The 19,232-nt window shown below is 41.2% G+C and overlaps 1 protein-coding gene across 2 annotated transcripts in view; it reads right to left on the bottom strand.

Moving 5' to 3' along the window:
- entrep2 (endosomal transmembrane epsin interactor 2) overlaps positions 1-19,188 on the bottom strand; it is a 108,051-nt gene extending 88,863 nt beyond the window's left edge. For both annotated transcript variants that reach the window (XM_006780233.3, XM_006780234.3), the window contains exon 1: positions 18,194-19,188. In XM_006780233.3, coding sequence (XP_006780296.2) covers positions 18,194-18,442 — 249 coding nt within the window. In that variant the 5' untranslated portion in view covers positions 18,443-19,188. The remainder of the gene's footprint in view (positions 1-18,193) is intronic.
- Between the last annotated feature and the right edge of the window lie 44 nt (positions 19,189-19,232).

The raw sequence follows: 19,232 nt of genomic DNA, 5'->3' as shown, positions 1-19,232 counted from the left end.
AAATTTGCATTAGAATATTTATTTTCGTTTTTCCTGCAGTATATAAAAATTGGTGTATTTCAAAAATAAAACTATGAAGACACTCAAAATAAATTTCCTGTGGTGGGAAACTATTTTGTGCAACTTTTTTGTATTTACAGTTTTGAGGGATAAGCCTCTTAAATTTCTCTAACTAGAAATATATGTTAAAAAAACAAAAACAAAACACATTTCAGCTACAAAACTAAATTTTTTGTAGTTTATTGCACTTTTTTGCAATTTATGTAATTACTATGGACTTAATGCATACATATTATTAAAATTTGGGCTGTAATGGTTGTATTGATGTATAGCAACTTGAAATGCTCCCAAAAATGGCTCCACAACATGAAAAAATATAATATAAGCTCTGGCGGACTTGGTTCTATGGTAGGTCTTAAAGGGTTAATTATGCTCGTCTCCATCTCGGCTTTTGAACGGGACGCAGTGAGCTTTTAAGGTTGGATTTGAATGAGAAATCAAGGAGCACAAAGTAGGCACAAATTTATCAATTAATCAAGTTTGTTAACAGAACATTCAAGAGAAAACTGACCCGGTTAAAAAAAACCACGATCTCTAATTTTGCATTTTATCCACAGCTGATTCTTCTCATCAGCATGTGGTTAGATAGTATAAAACATGAGTAAGGCTGCCCCCAATCATTTGTACATGCAACCAAAGCTCATCATTTCTATCTGTTCTTTTTTTGTTTCTTTCTTTAATGTGAATGTCTTTCTCATCTTTTACCTATATGAAAAAATTGAATAATTAAAAAAAAAAAAATCACAACATAGTCACAGCTTAAATTATGAACCGCTTCGTAGACCATAAATTCATCTGGAAAATGTTTACTGGGGATGAATCTGGTGAGCAGGAAAGTCGTTTTTTCCCACAGACCTCTATTGAATCTGTGTATTTGATGGGGACTGGAAAGAATGCAGGTTTAAGACGGGCAAACACTGGTTTCACTGTTTTTGTCCATCTTTTATATATAGTCTATGCAAAAAATAGAGAACCACATTAAACCAGATGGACAGAGAAAAAAAGTAAAAACACAGACTGTGAGACATTTTTGCTTTTAAAAGGAAAATGCTATTTATCAAAAAAACTTCCTTGCTCTGTTTATCCAGTCCCACTCCTCCAGCTCTAAAATAAACACAAGCAGAGAGTTTCATGCAGAGAGATTCCTGGCTCTGGTCCTCCCTTACTAAGCACCGACTATAATGTTTAGTGACAAAAAAAAGCTTATAAACAGCATATTTTGGAGGTTTGCTCTGCAGTGCTGTAGTATCAATAAAGACCTGTGCTGAGTACAGAGTTATTGAAGTTATAAAGTGGAAAAGTTTTCTTTGTTTCTGTGGTTTCATTTTTTTTCAAAATAGAAAGGAAAGGCTTGCTTTTAGATGTATCTACTGTCTAATGTTTCAGATTGAAATAAATCCTTCATTGTCTACTAAGCTTGTCAGTGGGGACTAAACCCCCCACCACCACCGACCCTTCCCTTCGCTGAAATTTAAAAGTGCATTCCCAGAAGTGCTCGCACTCCTGCAGCCACAGCTGAAATGTGCATCCTGCAGAGACGTAACCTCCAGGGACAGAAACAGGCAGCGAGTCGGATCAAAAAGAGTGTAGCTCATGAGCGGGTAGGAGGGAGATGAGGCATGCTAACCAAGCTGAAGCAATGCCAAAGGAAACACTGGCAAGAAGGAGCTGCAAATATCAACCTGAGGCAGGAGCTGATGGCCTGGGGGCAGCTGGCCTCCTTCGTGCTGAGCAAACACCCACATTGCCAATCATCCTCTGCAGCAGTCCGCACCTCTTCTTTTACTTCACCATACATTTCTTCCTCTTCTCATTTTATCGCTTTTGTTTCTTTTAAAAAGGAAAGAAAAAAATCTACTCGTGAATTAAGAGGGAAAACACAAACTCTCACAATCCACTTCAGCCTCAGGACCGCGTGAAATAAATTAGCGTTTAGTACTGTTCCCTGTAGGAAGAAACACTGAGGAAAAACGCATCTCCTCTAAATCTTTGATGTCTTTCCAGTGCACCACAACAAAGTCAACAGATACTCAAAGATGCAAAACGGGACTAGCAGCTAATGCGGGGATGAAGATACGCTAATCTGAGAAGACAAAGCCGTCAGTGTTTACTACAAGACAATTAAAAAGAGAAACTAAAACCAAGGTGTGCAGTGAGAGGCTGCCAGCAAACACACAGAGCGGCAAAGCTGAAGTTACAAAGCAGGACGACAATGTGGAGTGAAAATAAGATGCCCAAATGTTTTATGTTTTTTTCCCCCCTTTTTAAGTTTTAATGTGTTCGACTGTTAAATCAATCAGTGCTGCACTTTGTTTCCTCCTTCTCCGGCTTCTTTGGTTCTGTTTTACACTCATATACACACTCGGGCAGATGCACAAATATGCACAAGTCCTTGGAAAATGTCCAGATATTAATTTATTGGCCTGCCTCGCTCTTGCCAGCTCCATCAGTATCGATCAAACAACAAGAAGAGCAGAAAACCACAAAGAAATGCATCATTTAAATGAAGAATGACTTAAAGATTATGTTGCTGGACTCTACTGGGAGACAATAGCCATTACGTTATGTATTAGGTGAAAAATCTGATCGCTGCTCTGCTACGTGTGTGTGCATGTGTGTGTTTTCCACTGAACGGTAAATGCTCCCTCTGATCGAGTGACCTTAACTGCTGTTAAAGGTTTGACCTCTGACCCGAAGAATTTATCTTCAAGGCTCACCTGTCCAGAGAGACTGATTTCATCCTTGGTACCCATAAGAAAGTCTTTCAGCCTCAAAAAAAGAAGATCCAAGATATTCTTGCAGGAGGGGACCTTGCAATTGTGGTGAATGTCTTTTATAACCTGCTCCAAATATATCCCTAATTAACTTACACACAAACTATAAATACATACATTTATGAGCTCGGCTTGTCTGATTTCCTTGCTGCAGTTTAAAATGAACATTTTCACTGTTTCCACTTAATCCCTCTGATGCACTAAGATAATTGTCCTCAACAGATTCTGTCAGTAACTGTTTTTCCTCATTTTGATCCTACCAGCATTTCTTTATTAATATTTATTTTGGGGATTTTGAACCTTTATTTTATACTTTATCATCATCATCACCTTTATTTACAGTATAGAATTTACAATATAGAATTTACAATATAGAATTGATGGGAAAACAGCGAGAGAGTGCAGGTGAGTGACACGCAGGAAATAGTGTGGGGCCAGACTTCAGACTCAGGCTTCTGAAGCGGCTTTCACATGGGTTGCCAGCTCAGACAGGTGAGCTATAGCGGTGCCTACTAGCATTAAAACTTAAAAGGTCAAATAGCTGATTAAAACATGTTTTTTGAAGCCTCGTCCCTCCTCGTTTGGCGCCTGTGGATGCTTTTTTTGACAGAGTTAAAAACTGCATGGTTCACAGTCCACAATGATCTTTATTTATTATTTATTGGCAATTTACTGGGAGGCTGGGACCAATATTAGCTACTTGCTACTCTAATGATATTGCTATTTATAACAGAAATTTTAAAAGGAGAGATGGGAGAAACATCCTTTAGTCACCAGTTTGTGAACCCGAGGGCACTCTGCAAACTCTGCGTGGTATTTGCAAGAAAATGGAGTGAAGGTGTCTTTAAGAACAAAAACTATCAGGCGAGATATCAGAATATCCGATCAGAATAAAATCAGTGTAAAAGTACTGGTCTTAGAAATCTAAACTAGCCCTTATTGCAGCTCCTGAGTTCACTCTGGCTCCTCTCTCTTTAAACTTCTCCACAAACTTGCTTCTGATTGGCAGCCATTTGCAAACAGAAGGTTTGAGCAGCAGGTGAGAGGAGCTGTGTGCCAGAGAAGAGCATAATAAGGATAGTAAGTATATTTACAGTCATCACCATACAGAAGAAGAATAGAAAACAAGCTCTTAGCTGCAAGGTTTCTTTGTAAATACAAACTGACCTCATTATTGGAAACTTCAGCCACGTTTAATGTGAGAATCCAACACCGTAACAGTACATATGACAGAAAATAAGGAAATATGGCCCAATTTTAACAGATATTTATTATCCAACTGCAGCTCCCCTAAAATTTGAAAAACACTGCACAATGGCTTTTCTGATATCTATGATATCCACCCACCACTGACTATAAAACCTTTTTTTAACTTTACACTTCAAGTATGGCACTAAGGCTTCGCAGTTTCTGCAGTCTGTGCTCTAATTCATCCCAAAGGTGTTCCATCAGATTGAGGTCAGGACTCAATTCTTCCACTCAGTTCAGTTCTTCCACACCAAACTCTCTCATCCATGTCCTTATGGACCTCGCTTTATTCACTGGTGCGCTGTCACGTCGGAAGAGGAAGGGGCCAACCCCAAACTGATCCCACAAAGTTGGGAGAATAAATTTGTCAGAAATGTCTTGGTGTGCTAAAGCATTAAGACTTGAAGTTTGAAGGTAATAGACTCTGGAGAAAGTTAGTGACCTCTGACTTCTATGTGCCTCAGTATCTCTGTGATTTTACATCCTCTACCACTTCATGGCTGAATTGTTGTTGTTCCCAATCACTTCCCTTCGTTATAATACCACGAACAACCAGCTGTGGAATATTTAGTAGCGAGATGTCTGTGTAGGTTCTCAGTCATGCAGGTCATAGTAATCTAAAGAGCTTGGGGAAAAAAACAACTGGACTTCTTTAAGTTTCTGGACAGGATAAGACTCAGCGGTACATCTGCAACTAAAGGACAAAGGTCACTCTTTCAAGGATGCCAGTGTTCACATTTTAGACATAGAAGACAGATGGTTTGAAAGACGAGTGAAAGAAGCCATCTGCGTTCACTGCGATTGACCATCCTTGAACAGAGGGGGAAGCTTACGACACCAACTGTCTGCCACCTACACTCCAGTTTGGAGATCCCATTCCAGGCGCCTTAACGACCACTCACATCCTCCTTTGGTTATTCTTAATAGGTCACATGATAGGATGAGGCAAGGTCTCACAATAGTTTTACCTGAAACCTCTGCTGATAATGACCGAAACCTTTTTTCACAGCTTGGCTCATGTGATGAGGCACATGATCAATAATGGCTCAAATTACCCTTTTAAGGGACAACTCCCACATCCCAGGGTTTAAATACCCGGGACTCTCGACCATTTAGTCTTAGAACAGAAGAAGTTTCACCTCTCATCTGAGAAGCAAAACGTCTTCAGAAAACTTAAACAAGTCCAGTCACTTTTCTTTCCAAGCTCCTTGGATTTAGTACCAAGGAATTTCACTTAGCTCCCGAGAGCAGTCTGCGTGGCTAGGTGCTTGATTTTATACACATGTAGACATGGAAGTGATTGGAGTTCTTGGGATTATTGTGCGAATCTGGATTTTTTATTTCCTTTTGCTTATAAATATATGCCTTCCAAAATATTACTGTGACTATGAAAGAAGTTTTCTGCTCTTGGAATGAGTTTCATTTTGACTCTCGCTTTGGAAGTTACACTGTTATGCTGCTGTGTTATAACGGAAATGCCTCTTAGGCTGTCCTGGTGCTCTCGAATGACCTTTCGTACAGTCTGATTAACCTCTTGAAACCACTTTCAGCAGAGAGGCCGGCTACTTTTTGTGGGAGTGGGAGACGAAAAGAGAATAAGATAAAAGAATAAATACTTCAGAGCAAAGAAATGTTTCGCGCTCGCTCTTCTTACCCTGCTTTCAGTTATAGAGGAGTATGCGCCGCCTGTAGCTATGATAAACCCACTTTGTTGCTTAGCCTGTGTGCACACACACTCTAGACAACATTCAAACCAGATAAAGGTGCACAAGCTAGATCTCTTAGTCCTACTCCAGCCTTCTATAGACAGATACAAAGAGGGGCATAGTCACACACCTGTAACCTCCCCTCCCACATGTGTACACACATAAAAGCACCATCCCAAACAACACTAGTTGCTAATCATAGAACAAAGAGAGACTGCAGTCAGCAGGCTTTTCCAGTGATCAGCTATAAAAAGCAGCAGGGAGGGTCGGCAGGCAGCTTTGTTACACCAGGAAGAAGATACAGTTCAATTGCAGGTAGGGGATAAAAGTCAAACACATCAACAAAGCTCCATATGTCTGGCTGTCTGTCTGTTATTAGACCCCCATACTATTCATGGCTTGTTGCAGCATGCTGACAAAAAAAGCTTTTTCAGCCACAAGAAAGTAGTAAACATCTCTCCACTGAAAACTAACCTTTCAGACGATATAAAGCACAGGTCTGCTTCATAAAGCCCCTCTTTTCTGTAACATTTGACATGAATACAGTTGCAAGATAAAACATAAGCACCGGTGTCGAATAGTTGAACCACCTGCGAGTGTTTCTCTTAGTGTGACACCTCCATCTTCTAAACCGACAACAGAATAAAAAAGTATCACGTTAGACATTTGCCTCTGGTCGTTTTCAGCCTCCCTCTCTCCTCTCAGCTCAGTTCAACCCTGCTGGCCTTTTCTATTCCACAGTCTGCAGGCAGACCTGCTGGCGGCCGGGTCAGAGCTGTTTCTAAAGAAGTGCAGCATCAAGCATTCTGTATGACACGTCCCAGGCTGTGGGTCAGACTAACGCCCAGCCACACCGCAAAACAAGAGCCAGAGGAGGAGAGAAAACGGAGGATTTATGAAGGGAATCTGTGATCTCTGCACACAGAAATACATCAAGCATTCCAAACATGAAACTATTTCCCTAAACACGTGAACCTGCTTTCTCTTGTCTCTGTCCTCCTAGACATATTTATAGGGGTCAGCTCGGGTCTGAAAACATCCAAAAGAAGGGAAAACCTACAGCTTTCATCGCACGTCAACAAGCTCCACTCTTCGGAGATCAAAGCCATGCATAATGTGGGCTTTTTGCTGGGTTTTTTGTATTTGGGTGTGCATAAAATTGTCTTTGAATATAAAAGACTGTATGCAGAGATAAAATGTGCGAGTAAAGATATGTGTTTAATCAATGTGAGGAATTTAGGGATCCCCTCCAGTTATGATAATATGCTTTTCACAGAAATACTTAACTTTTAATTGACTTGTTAAATATTCTTAAAAGAAATCTACATCCTCTCCCTCTCTGAAAATAATATTTCAAGACACTAAATGGGTAGAAGATCATTCCTTTTTTCCCTGTGAGGACTTTTCTCAGTGGACTTGGATTCATGTCTCCACACCATCCATCCATCCATATGCTGTAGGACGCGGGATCATAGAGCATATCCCAGTTTTCATTCACTAGTAGCCTTAGTATGACAGGTCAACAGTCTGTATAGGGCTAATGCATCATCACACTTCCTTCTAATTTTGAGGCAGTTTTCACCTGTATTTTGGAGTCTCCTTGAAGAATCACATTGGGACATGTCCAGAGTTGTCCTCTCCCACATGTAGCACAATGCAGGAGACAGTCAGTGTCAGAAGCAGTCTCACTGCTTGGTTTACCTGAGAGAGCTGCCTGAGCAGACAGTGCGAGGAGGCAGGATAGGCGCTACCTCTGTGTGAACTCTGTCATTGGTTATTTTGAAATCAGGAGCGTGGGTACACCATGGACAGATTACCAGTACATCGCTGGGCATTCCACTAAAACTTGTTTAAAAAAATATAAAAAAATTATTTCTAACCCCCAAATATTTTTCTGTGTAACTAAATCTGAAATGCTGCAAAGCTGCAGGAATATCCCAACAAATGTTCCTAATAGCCCTCAAGCTTCATTTTTGATTAGTGATAAAATTATGAAACACGTTTATATCACCATCTGATTCAACACCTCTGAAAACGTGACGCATACTGTACAGGACCGAAATAGCATGAAAAGCCCGCGCTGTGTTGGCGTGCACGTGTTGGTTCGGGAAGTGATGAGATCATGAGATACGGGACGTGTAGACAGAAAGAAAAGTACTCTTTGGCTCATTGATTAATGGTTTAAAAACATGTGGGGTTCCCAGGTTACAGGTTACAGTTACAGTTGATAACGTATTTTTTTTGGGATTGAGCCTCTTAATCAGAGCGAATTTCACAATTTTGGTCGTCTTTCTTAAGTTTTACAGCGTATCAGACCTACAATGTTCAAACTGGTGTGTATGGTTGCACCAATCTGACAAGCCAATACCATGATTTGCTTTTTAATTAATTTATTGAACCACATTTTATCTCCCAGCAGCAAAGGACTATGGTGGTGGGTGGGTTTTTTTGTTTTGTTTTTGTTTTGAGGGTTTTTTTTTGGATTAATCAATGCTGTCAATCATTTTGGCACAGGCTTTGTTGGAGACTATTTGTTCAAAATGTTGTAAAGAAAATTCCCTTTATCTAGTCTCCTCAAAGAACACAACAAGAGGCCGCAGTGGATACAATTAATACTGTCAGATCTCCCACTGAAATACAACCCCAACATTTATCTTTTTTTTCTTTCCACTTCACAGATGACTGCTTTGTCAGCCAGGCGTAGGACCATGCCAGTTTTTCCAGCTTGGTTAATTGTGTGCTTTTTTGGGACAACATGTAACAAAGAGACCTGAAGAAGCTCAGATCGTCCTGTTCGTGGTGCTGAAAACAGAGAAACCCAAAAATATCAGTGATGCGAGCTAATGGAGGAGCGAGGTGAGGCAGAAAGCACGGACGCGCCCGGGCGAGTAACCGCAAAGGAATTAGATGAAGCTGACAACTTGAAATATTACAGTGTGTGTGTGTGTGTGTGTGAAATGGTGGCAAGGACACACTGTTCTCTTCACCATTATGGTGCTCACTGGTAGCACTGGAGTAGGGGGGAGAAGGCACTGGAGGGTCCTCAGAGTAATAAGTAGCACGAGGCTGAGTGCCTACTTACTTAATATGGAAAAGTCTGGAAGGAAAGTGAATTACAGCGGTTCAGCAACACCTCGGGATGGACTGTAAAACTACATGACATCATCACACCACACGCATGCATTAAACACGCGAGTGAGATCACCGCAGAGATGTTAGAAAACCACCGACAACCAGAGTGAAAATGAAAGTAAGCACAAATCAGATGATTGATCGGGGCCCATCTTGTTAGCTGATCAATATGAGATTTAAGACGAGGCGGATCAGCCACGAGTGGTCTGGTCTGAGTCAGAGCATGTGTGCTGACCACAGCCTCCATTTAATCTGAGCTGACACGATGAGTGGAGTGGCTGAGGAGCTAGGAGCAACTCATACCCTGCAAATAATATAAAAAAAAAAAAAAAAATACTGAGATCACAGTATTTTTTTTTTTAAAAAAGCAATGAATAAAACATTGAGACATTTATTTTAAAATCTTAATGAATTTGATTTCCCAGTTGCTGGAAGATGAAATTGCGATTGAAAATACAATTCAATCAATCAAACGTGTGCATGAGTAGCCACGTTCTCTGTCGACAGGCTGGAACTAATGGCTGCATGAGAACAGCAAAACAGAGCTTTATGGTCAACTCAACGCACTATTATACAATGCATACATTGATTGTGTGATTGTCTGTATATATTTGAGCCGGTATGGATACTTTTGACTACGTATTGGAGAAAATCCAAAATGAAATCTAAAATAAAAATAAAAGGACTCAGTTCTTGTTTTTTAGTCATTTAAATCACTGTACAGCGTATGCTGTACAATGGGAGGGGGAAAGTGATCAAGCATAGTATTTCAGTATTTTGCATTACAATATTGTATCAATACAAGGACACTAGATATCAACATTTTATTAAAATCTCATGCACCACCATCCCGAGATAATGTTATCCGAGCAAACTTACATTAAATCGGCTAAACTGAAAAAACGTCCAACACTGGACAAATTTAGCTTGACAACGTGACCTCCTAAATCAGAGCAAGCTAATGTATCAGTCACATGAGAAGCTAGCAAAGGAATTTCCTTTCATCTAAAATCAAATAAATGTTGTTGTTTTTTTAAATCGGTTGCCTAGAGATTGCATCTAATTTTTATAAGTCTGCAACCAGCTGCAACTTTTGGTGACTAAAGGGCAGCTCTCAGAGATTTTTTATTTCTGTCTAATTTATACATGCAGACAGATTTCCAACATGTTGCCATCACTCTGAATGAGTCTTTGTCAATGAGCACAACTCGAGGGGTCTCAACCCAACTGGCTGTTTGTATTCTGGTTATATTTTTATAGAATAGGAAGGCTGCTGAGCACAAATGTAATAGTTAAATGTGACTTCTGTCTAGCAACTGATATGTGATTTTCAACAATTTGTCACAGTTAATTGCTGTATTATTAGAAACAGATTGCATGTAATTGCCAACTTGACCCCATTAAATTGCAGACTGATAGCAGACTGACTCTGTCTTATGACAACATTTATCGCAGGTTTTAGCAACAGTGCCGGCATGCTTGCTGAAGTGAGATACCTTTATCTTATTAGATAAAACAGATATTGACAGTTTAACTTTGAGGACATAATTTGCAGTTGAAAAGGGTGATAAATTAGCACAAATACTCGGCAATTTTAAAAACCACAATAATATCGTATCCTGGGGTGTCTGGTGATTCCCACCTCTCCTGTAAAATCATTCAAAATTACACAAAGAAATCTTAAAAGCCCCAAATTACGTAAACTTCTGATCACAGCCCTAAATATCAGAGAAAGAGAAAAAAAGACTTTGAGTGGGTTTAGGTAAATTATCTGTAAACCTGCTCTACAACCTGTGATCCTTTTAAGAGTCATTTCATCCAGAATATAATTCATTTTTTAAAGTTTGGAGGTTGTGTTTTACTAGTTCCAGTTTTACTTTGAAATCGCTCACCTCCTCACATTTCAGGTAGTTTTACTTCTGGTCTTTGTTCAGGGTCCCTCCAGTTTTATACACCAGCTGCTGCTAATTATCCAATCAGTCATTCTGCTACATATACCACCTGTTGTTTACTTTCATCTTATCAGACTGTCTTTGAACTCCCAGGAATAATGTTTTCCTGTAATTTCTTCTTATTTCCTACTTTCTGGTTTCTGATCATCATCCTAGTGTTGAGTTTTCATCCGTTTTATGCTGCTTACCTGCTATCCCTGGCTGCTCCTGTCCGACTGCCTGTTTATGACTGCAGTCTGAGATTTTGCTTGTGTTTGGTGCCCTGCGGTTGTGTCCTCCTTTTCTGTGACTATTGCATTTGCAGCACTGAAAATTGCAGGATCACAGTCCTCTTTTACTCCATTTATGCAATTTCTGGAGACGCTCCAAAAACATCTGAGTTCAAACCATCGCAAATAAAACTGCTAGAGATGAGTATTTCAAATATGTACATTTTATTTTTTATTTTTAAAGTGGGAAAATGTGTTTTACTACACTGAGTGAAGTGACGCATTAATATCTCCCTGTACGCTGATGAATCCAGGGAATGTGAATCAGGCATCATTGTGTATTGTGACACAAAACTTGATTGGGGAAGCAGTTGATGCACAAAAAAGCAACTAAATAACAGAAAAAAATCTTCTCTTTATAGTGCTGAACAAAAATATTCCATTTTATATTCATATTTAGTAGCACTCAAAGCACAGATTCAAACAAGAAGGAAGTTACTCTAATGAAAGGCAAAGTGCAGAGAGTAGCACCAATAGGATGTAAGTTACTTTGCTGAAAAACGCCTGACTGTAGTTACACGCCCATTCACAAATTCTAAAGACCAATCACTCATGTAAGTGTGAGCTATTCACGTGCCGATTTATATATTTTGGAGTTTTATTGGACCTGAAACTATGGCTCATGCGAACCCTTTTCTAAACACACGCACAAAGAAACCTTAGAAACGCACCAGACTCACTTGACACTGAGGTGAAAGTACTGATATTCACTTTAAAGGCAGAGAAAGGCTTACAGAGTGTATCATTTATACTTCTCTTCTCTGTCTGCTTTCATGATATGAGTCATGAGCCAAAAGCAAAGCATTATTAATAAATATGTCATCAGTATTCCTGACAACAGCCATGAGTTTGCATCAGACAGAAAGGCTTTTTGTCAAAATCATCACGATTTCCACAGCAACAATACTACAGACCTGTGTTTGTGTTTGTGCACATGTGTGTTTGTGTCATGAAACCTGTTGCCTGGATACTGCTTAAGCCTAATACGCCACTTAATTGATGTTGATTCACACTTGTGTGTAGTAAAAAAAAAAAGAAGAAAAGAAATAAGTGAATAAATCAAAACAATTTTTGCACATTTGCTTTCATTTACTACTAGAACCCACTGGTCTCCTTCATAAGAAACGAAGGTGTAATACAAACCATAGACAGCTACAGCCGATTATGATTAGATATGTCTCGATGAAAAACCATTCAAATAATATTATTTCCAAGTAAAGGTATAGAAGTACTCTATTATATATACACTAGTCTGTCTGTTTCATGTTAAGCATTTTCCCAGTTTTCCAAATTAAAGTATATTTGAATCATACTCTGCATTGAAGATGTCTTCTTTTGATGAAGTGAAAGCATTTTGGCCATGCAAGTGCTCAGACAGATGTGCTATATAGACCAAAGAAGCTACAAGAGGTCCTTGGCTAATGAAACTCATGCTCTGAAGCTCCTGTCACAGTTTTTGAGCATTTCACAGTAGAGTTTATGCATTACCCACGTCTTTTGTTTTTTGGAAGAACAAAGTACTACATCCAGATGAGAGGTTGAAGTGCCAGCTGAATTTATAAGCTAAGGCTAGCGAGCGTGGTTAGCAAGTTTGCTAGCTTAAGTAGCATATGTAACAGAAGTACTTCACTTCTTGGATGGTGTGTAGCGCAAACTGAGCCACACTATTAGTCAGATCATTCCATTAAAAATGCTCCAGACAGCACAAACAGGCTGAAGAGAGTTCAGCTCATTGACTCCAATTAGTCGAAGCGAACCTGGGCAAACAAGCTATCTGCAACAGCTCCCTGTGTCGGCACACCTGTCAATCATGGCAGGCCCTAAGCCTATCAATCCCACTATAGTTGCTATGAAAGGGTGAAACCATCTGTGGTTTTGTGTACTACGCTCCAAACATTTGCCATTTAATGAACATTGGTATCTATGATGACTGGTTTATCACATGTTGCCACACACATATTTCTCCAGAGTTTTCTGCCATATTTAACACGATGCAACCACTGGTTGCTAGGGAAAAATGTAGATTCCCCAGCTGGTTGACAGTGGTTTCCGGAGATGACCGGCTGCCTCTGGGTGAATCAGTTGCAAAGAAGGTGCTGGACCAAAAACCTCCTCTGCTCTGGTTGCTGGCACGGTTGTCTGTAGTTTTTCATGTTTTTTTGCAAATACTTGCTCTCTACTACACCAGCAGTAGAAAAACTTGAAACAAATGCCACACACACTGGAAATGCAGAAGTTTTGACTTATGAAACAAGTTGTCTACAACATTGCCTTGAAAATGTACCTTATCCATTTCCAGTTTGTGGCACACATCACAGCTTCTGATCAGTCTGTAGGCCGGCGTGTAGCTCTGAAGTTTCCCAGCGAATGCTATCAACTTCCAGAAACCTGTCATGAACTTATTTTTCCTTTGCAAATAATGGTTGTAAGATGGTTGCAGACCAGTCTCTAGGCATGTGTGATTGGGACCTCATTCATTTGATCCTACATTGTCATTGCGATTGTCACACATCCAAAATGGTGAATAAGTTAACCTCACATGGTTAGTGGTCATGTGTCTGCAAAACTTCAACTGACCCACTTTTAGAGCCAGCTTCAAGTAGCCACTGGAGGAATTCCAGTTCCAGGACATGGAACTATCCTCTATGCAATACAAGTTAGAGAACACACAAACCTGTGTTGGTGTTGTTCCTGGACCACCACAACTAAAGCTGGTCCAGATTCAAAATTTCAGCTGGCAAATCTCATTGTTGTGATGTAATAGTTTTACGATGCAGAAATACCATCACACTACACGCCAAACACTAACCCTAACCCCAAATCTATAGGTATAACTCTAACTTTAACAACAGCCCCATAACCCTAACCACAATTACATCCTAATCCCCAACCCCAACTCTAATCGCCCCCTTTTGTTGGATCGTTTCCTCAGGTTTTTATCCACGTCCCAAAACTATGGCATCATAAAAATGTGATTGGTCACTTGCAATGTTAGACCTGGACCAACATACTGATAATCTGGGAACAACACCAACACGGGGATATCAAACACACCTCAGAGAACCAAAGAGACAGAAAGACAGGACAACTTTTGTGTTGCCATATTTCATTCAACATGGGCTTTCGCCCTCTTTCCACACGTACAAAGAAAGAAAGTGCCTGCAACACAATAAGAACACCCAACAAACAGTCCCACACATTAACACACTTGAGCAGATTAGCGCAAAATTTGCTGACGGTCGGTGCTGAAAATGCAGCAGAAAGAGCTGCCGCACAACAAACACCAAGAATACCATCTAAAGCTGCCTTTGTTATGGCCCAGTCTGTAGATGTGGTATGTTGGACTGTTACTTTTAAAGAGGATCTAGCTGTACACAGAAGAAACATCCCTCTCCTTTAACACAACCAGGAAAGCGGGGGAGGGGAAAATAAAAGGAGTAAAATCCGTTTCCAGAGCTCAAGAGATGAGGAGAAGGAATATTCAGACCGAGCGAGTCTGAATTTGTAAACGATGCCTGCAATAACTCGCCGTGATGGATTTCAATATTCACGTAACTGCCTTTCTTCTTGAAAAAAAACAGAGAAGAAAAAAGACAAGCAGTTTGTGTTTGTGTATTATGTGTCCGGGCGCTTGGATAAGTTCCAGGTTTAACTCGAGGAGATGCGAGATGGACGGTAATTTGTTCTGCATCTCAGCTGCTGACAGCTGCGGCTCGCTCTCTGGCTCGCTCGGCCATGTCGTCTCATTCATTAACCAAACCTGGCAGGGTGGTGTGAGTCGCAGCCAACAGGTAAACGCGCTGGGATTTCTGGCCTCGCGCAGAGCCTGCGGTGCTCGACGCTGCGGCCGAGAGTCATCCTTTTGGTTGGGCTGTGGTTGGCTGTGAGAAAGTGCAAGATATTCGAAGGATTTATCTTTGTAGACCAGGCAATTGTGTGTGTGTGTGTGTGTGTGTGTGTGTGTGTGTGTGTGCAAACTCTGAACATCAAAGCTGCAAAAAGAATATTTTTTCCGGAGTGCAGAAAATCAGGAGGGTCTGAGGGAGGTATGCAAAACATTGAGGTGGGATAAGCGTGTTAATGTTTCTGTGTGTGTGCGTCTTCATCTTTAGACATTTTTGTGAGGACAGAAAATTGGCATGCTATTATACTTGTGGGGGCCAACAGTCACTTATGGGAACAAAATGCCTGTCTCCACGAGTTTGAAGGCACTTTTGAGGCTCAAAATGTGGTTTTAGTGTCAGAGTTACAATTAGGTTATGGTTAGATTTAGGCTAAGTGTTAGGGTTGGGCATTCATTTTTGATGGTTAGGGTAAGCAGCTAGGGAAAGCATTATCGAGATTATAATTGAGATCGCACAACACAAGTCATCACACAGAGATCTGTAATGATGTCCCACAGTTACTGCACGCAGACACTCCCAGAGTACAAACACACACACACACACACACACACACACACAAATAAGTACATAGGCTGACTATTTGTTGCCACCTTCATCATTAGCTCAGTGGCTTCAAGGTTCAATACTAACTAAATTACCTTGCTGTTAAGAAGCACAGCGTTATCATTTTACCCCCGGCGTCCAGGACGTGTGTCAGCAACAGGCGAGGCTCGTGTAGTCACTTTGACCGGGATACATATTTGTCTTCACACCATGAAGACTGCTAGCTGCTCAAAAACAACATTCACTCACATCGAGCGATGGAGACAGACACGTTCTGTATCAAAAATCAGATTTGCTTTACAAAGTCTTTAAAACTATACATGGTGGGCTTTTGTATACAAATACACTCATCTTATTATTGAGTCAATTGACAGAACAGAGCTGCAAAAAGCCTCTTGTTCTACCTGATCAAGATGCTGCAGATTCATCATCTTCTTGCAAAATGCAAATGTAGTTTCTTTAAATTGAACTCGCTCATTTTTCTTGCTGATATTATAATTTGACATTTCAAGTCCTATTATGCACAAAGTGATGCTTTGCTGCACCTGTTTTCACTCTGGAAGTGGCGAAGGCTCCATCAGAAGCCAAGAAACCACGTTGACTCACAAGGTAGAGGAATATAGGATATTGCACAGAAAAGACTGGTGTAAAATGTAATTTAACCAAACATCTGATATAAAAGCTATCATAAAAACAAATGAGAGAAAGCTTTAGTTTATCAAAAGTACTGCTAGCAAAAAGCCACACACAGGCTGCTCTGCACATGTACACAACAGAGAGTCTCATTTATGACAAACCAGCAAGAGAGAACAAAGAAACAATGAAAACTTATAGCCAGCTGAGGACTAATAGTTCATAGTGTGTGTGTCATTGTGGCTTAACGTGTTACACGCTTCTCGTGGGAGATCATACCCACTTGACCCAAGATACAGAGCACAGGAACAGGTGTTAAAGGCATCAGGTGACAAATTACACATCACTGAAACATCAAAATGATTTTGAAGCTGAAATAGCTGCAACATGTTCCTTTAAGACCAATTTGATGCGAGGCATCAGTGTGCTGAAAAACTGCTTTCTTTTTTGCAACATTTATCATGACCAAAAAAAAGAAACAAAAAAAGCCTTGTGGAAATGTTTTAGTCAATCGGAGCATTTTATAGCTCTCAATATTTCAAAGAGTGACTTTCAGTGTCTCGTTGCCTGTGGGCAAATCACTGCCATCATTTGTCTCCAGATAGGCAGCTCAACTCAACCGCATTATCTCGGGTTTTGGCGCCGCAGTGTCCGATGGTCTCTTTCTGCTGGTGAGCTATTTGTTTCCAGCACCTTTCTCAACCAAAGCATTTTCTCCAAACGTTACACACCATCCTTCCTCTGAAATGACCTGACAGAGGATTGATTTCAAGCCACAAGGTAGCTAACTGGGACATTTTACAAGGATATCTTAGGATTAGAGAGGCAAAATCTTTCTTCTGTGTGATTCGTTTATTTCATTCCCCCCCCTGAGATTATGTTACAGCATTCACTGATGTTAATTGCAAACCTACTTTCGTGTAAAAGACAAACAGTGAAGCACTCTTGAGAACATGCTCGAGTTTGGAGCCATCGGTTACTAGGCAGGTTTTGTGGTTTTCCTGAAGACGGAAATGCTTGTTTCTCATCTGCTTTTTCTTAGACTCATTTTCATGATTTATCTCATTATATTAAATTTTAAGGACTGTTTTTTTTCTGCAAACTTGAGGCACGTGGGCTGGAAAACTTGTGCACGGCTGAATCAAGGCACAAAAGATGCAGGTTTCAGATTTCCAATGTGCACCACAACAGGCTGGTAGACCTGTAACACGTTCTGCAGAAAAGTTGCCCAAGGCACTGATCAAGAACGTGCGCTGACCTTTGAACTCTGATCCCTGCGGTTGCTTACTATTCCCCATACACTCCCACACACAGGCTCTGACGCATGCTATTTCTCAGACACACACACAGGCAGATGGCCCTCATGCTGCACACCTCCCCTCACCCTTGTACTGTGTCCCACCGCCTCTATAATTAATGGAGCAAGCCCTGCTAGAGGTCTCTGGTAGGATAAAAAAAAAAAACGAACAAAAAAAAACAAGGAAGTGTGTGTTCATGAATATTTACAGAAAACAGCATGAAAATTTCACACAGAAAGAAAAAAAAAGATTATCCCAAAGTATCTTACTGTATCTTACTGTGCTGAAGGCTTTAAAATATCCTCATCTTTTTATGTGTGTGTGTGTGTGTGGTATCACTGGTTTCCACAGAGGCTCTGTATCCTCAAAGCTAATTGCATAAGATTGGCTCTGTCCTCCAAAAATTCATTTAGAAGCTAATTTCTTTCTGTCATGGCACTGCCACGCCAAGTGATTTAGCTCTCTCCTTGAGACAAACCAGCTAGAGCCCTCTAAAATCCTTATGTTACAAAAAAAATCAACTTAGTGTTCCCTAAATAGCCAATTTCCTCCACATGCTTTGGAAAATAAAATAAAGCCGATGATGTTAGTCTCCAATTAGACTGCAACACCTGAAGATAATTCAGATCCAGACTGATTCCTAATGCGTGTATTGTGCGAGTGTTTTACTCACTGAGAAGCCTGCCCAGAACGGACAGGAGTGCCGGACTCTGGGTGATGTGGTGAGAGCCAGAGCCGCGAAGCTCACAGCCAGGATGAGACTCCCGAGGACCATTTGAGAGACTCCCAGAGCCAGCATGATCCTCGTCCGGGTACGGTACTCCCTCAGCCGGGACAGACTGCGGGACAGCGACGCCGGGCTCAGAGACCCCGGGCCGCCTAAGCCACTGCTGCCGCCGCGGGGCAGCGCGTTCACCGGCATTGTGACGAAACGATGCGACCGAACCGGGTTACACAAATGCAGGTGTAGCAAATAAAGGTAACAACATCCGATCAGAAACAGAAGCCTCGCGTATTTGGCCCGCAGTGATCTGGCAAACGGCGTGAGTCGAAGTCAGAGTCCGATGTGGAAGATTTTCTCCATCACTTAAGATGCTCGGAGTCCCTCCAATTAGAGATGCTCTGCGGCTGATGGGAGGAGAAAGGTGAGCAAAGAGCGGGCTGGACGAGCCACCGGATGTTTACCAAAATACGCACAGATGTTCTGAACGTCTTCAAGTCGAAACACGGACAATAAACCTCCGGAGTTCCTCGCTGACTGCTCCAACAAGAGCCCATTCCTGAAAAGTCAAGACGCAAAGAGAGGAAAAAAGCCCCAAACGCTTCATCCTGCTGTCAGCCAGCCTTGCACCATTGTCAGGCTGTCATGCTCGCCTCTGCAGGCTCTCCAACAACTCAAAAGCGAGGGCTGAAGCCTGGATAAAGACGCGCGTGGACAAAAAACACACACACACAATGAACCCACACTCCTCCTAAACGCACTAAAACGCCTAAACGTTTGAGCCCACGCTGATGGGTTTCTTTTTTTCTGGGTCTTTAAGTGTTTGAACACCCCCCTCTCAGGTCTGAGCGAGCGGCTTTTCTCTTCTTCGGTGTGAGAGGCACCAGCCGTGCTTTTCACAGACGACAGCAAATCTAACAGCCAGGACAGGAGATGCACACTGCGTATTGGAGATGTGCCACTCTGTGCGTGTACATGGCGGCGGGCTACA

This window comes from Neolamprologus brichardi, chromosome 1 (assembly GCF_056152115.1).
Source record: "Neolamprologus brichardi isolate AB-2024 chromosome 1, ASM5615211v1, whole genome shotgun sequence".
In the NCBI taxonomy this organism is placed as follows: Eukaryota; Metazoa; Chordata; class Actinopteri; order Cichliformes; family Cichlidae; genus Neolamprologus; species Neolamprologus brichardi.
This window is presented reverse-complemented; position numbering and strand designations above follow the sequence as displayed.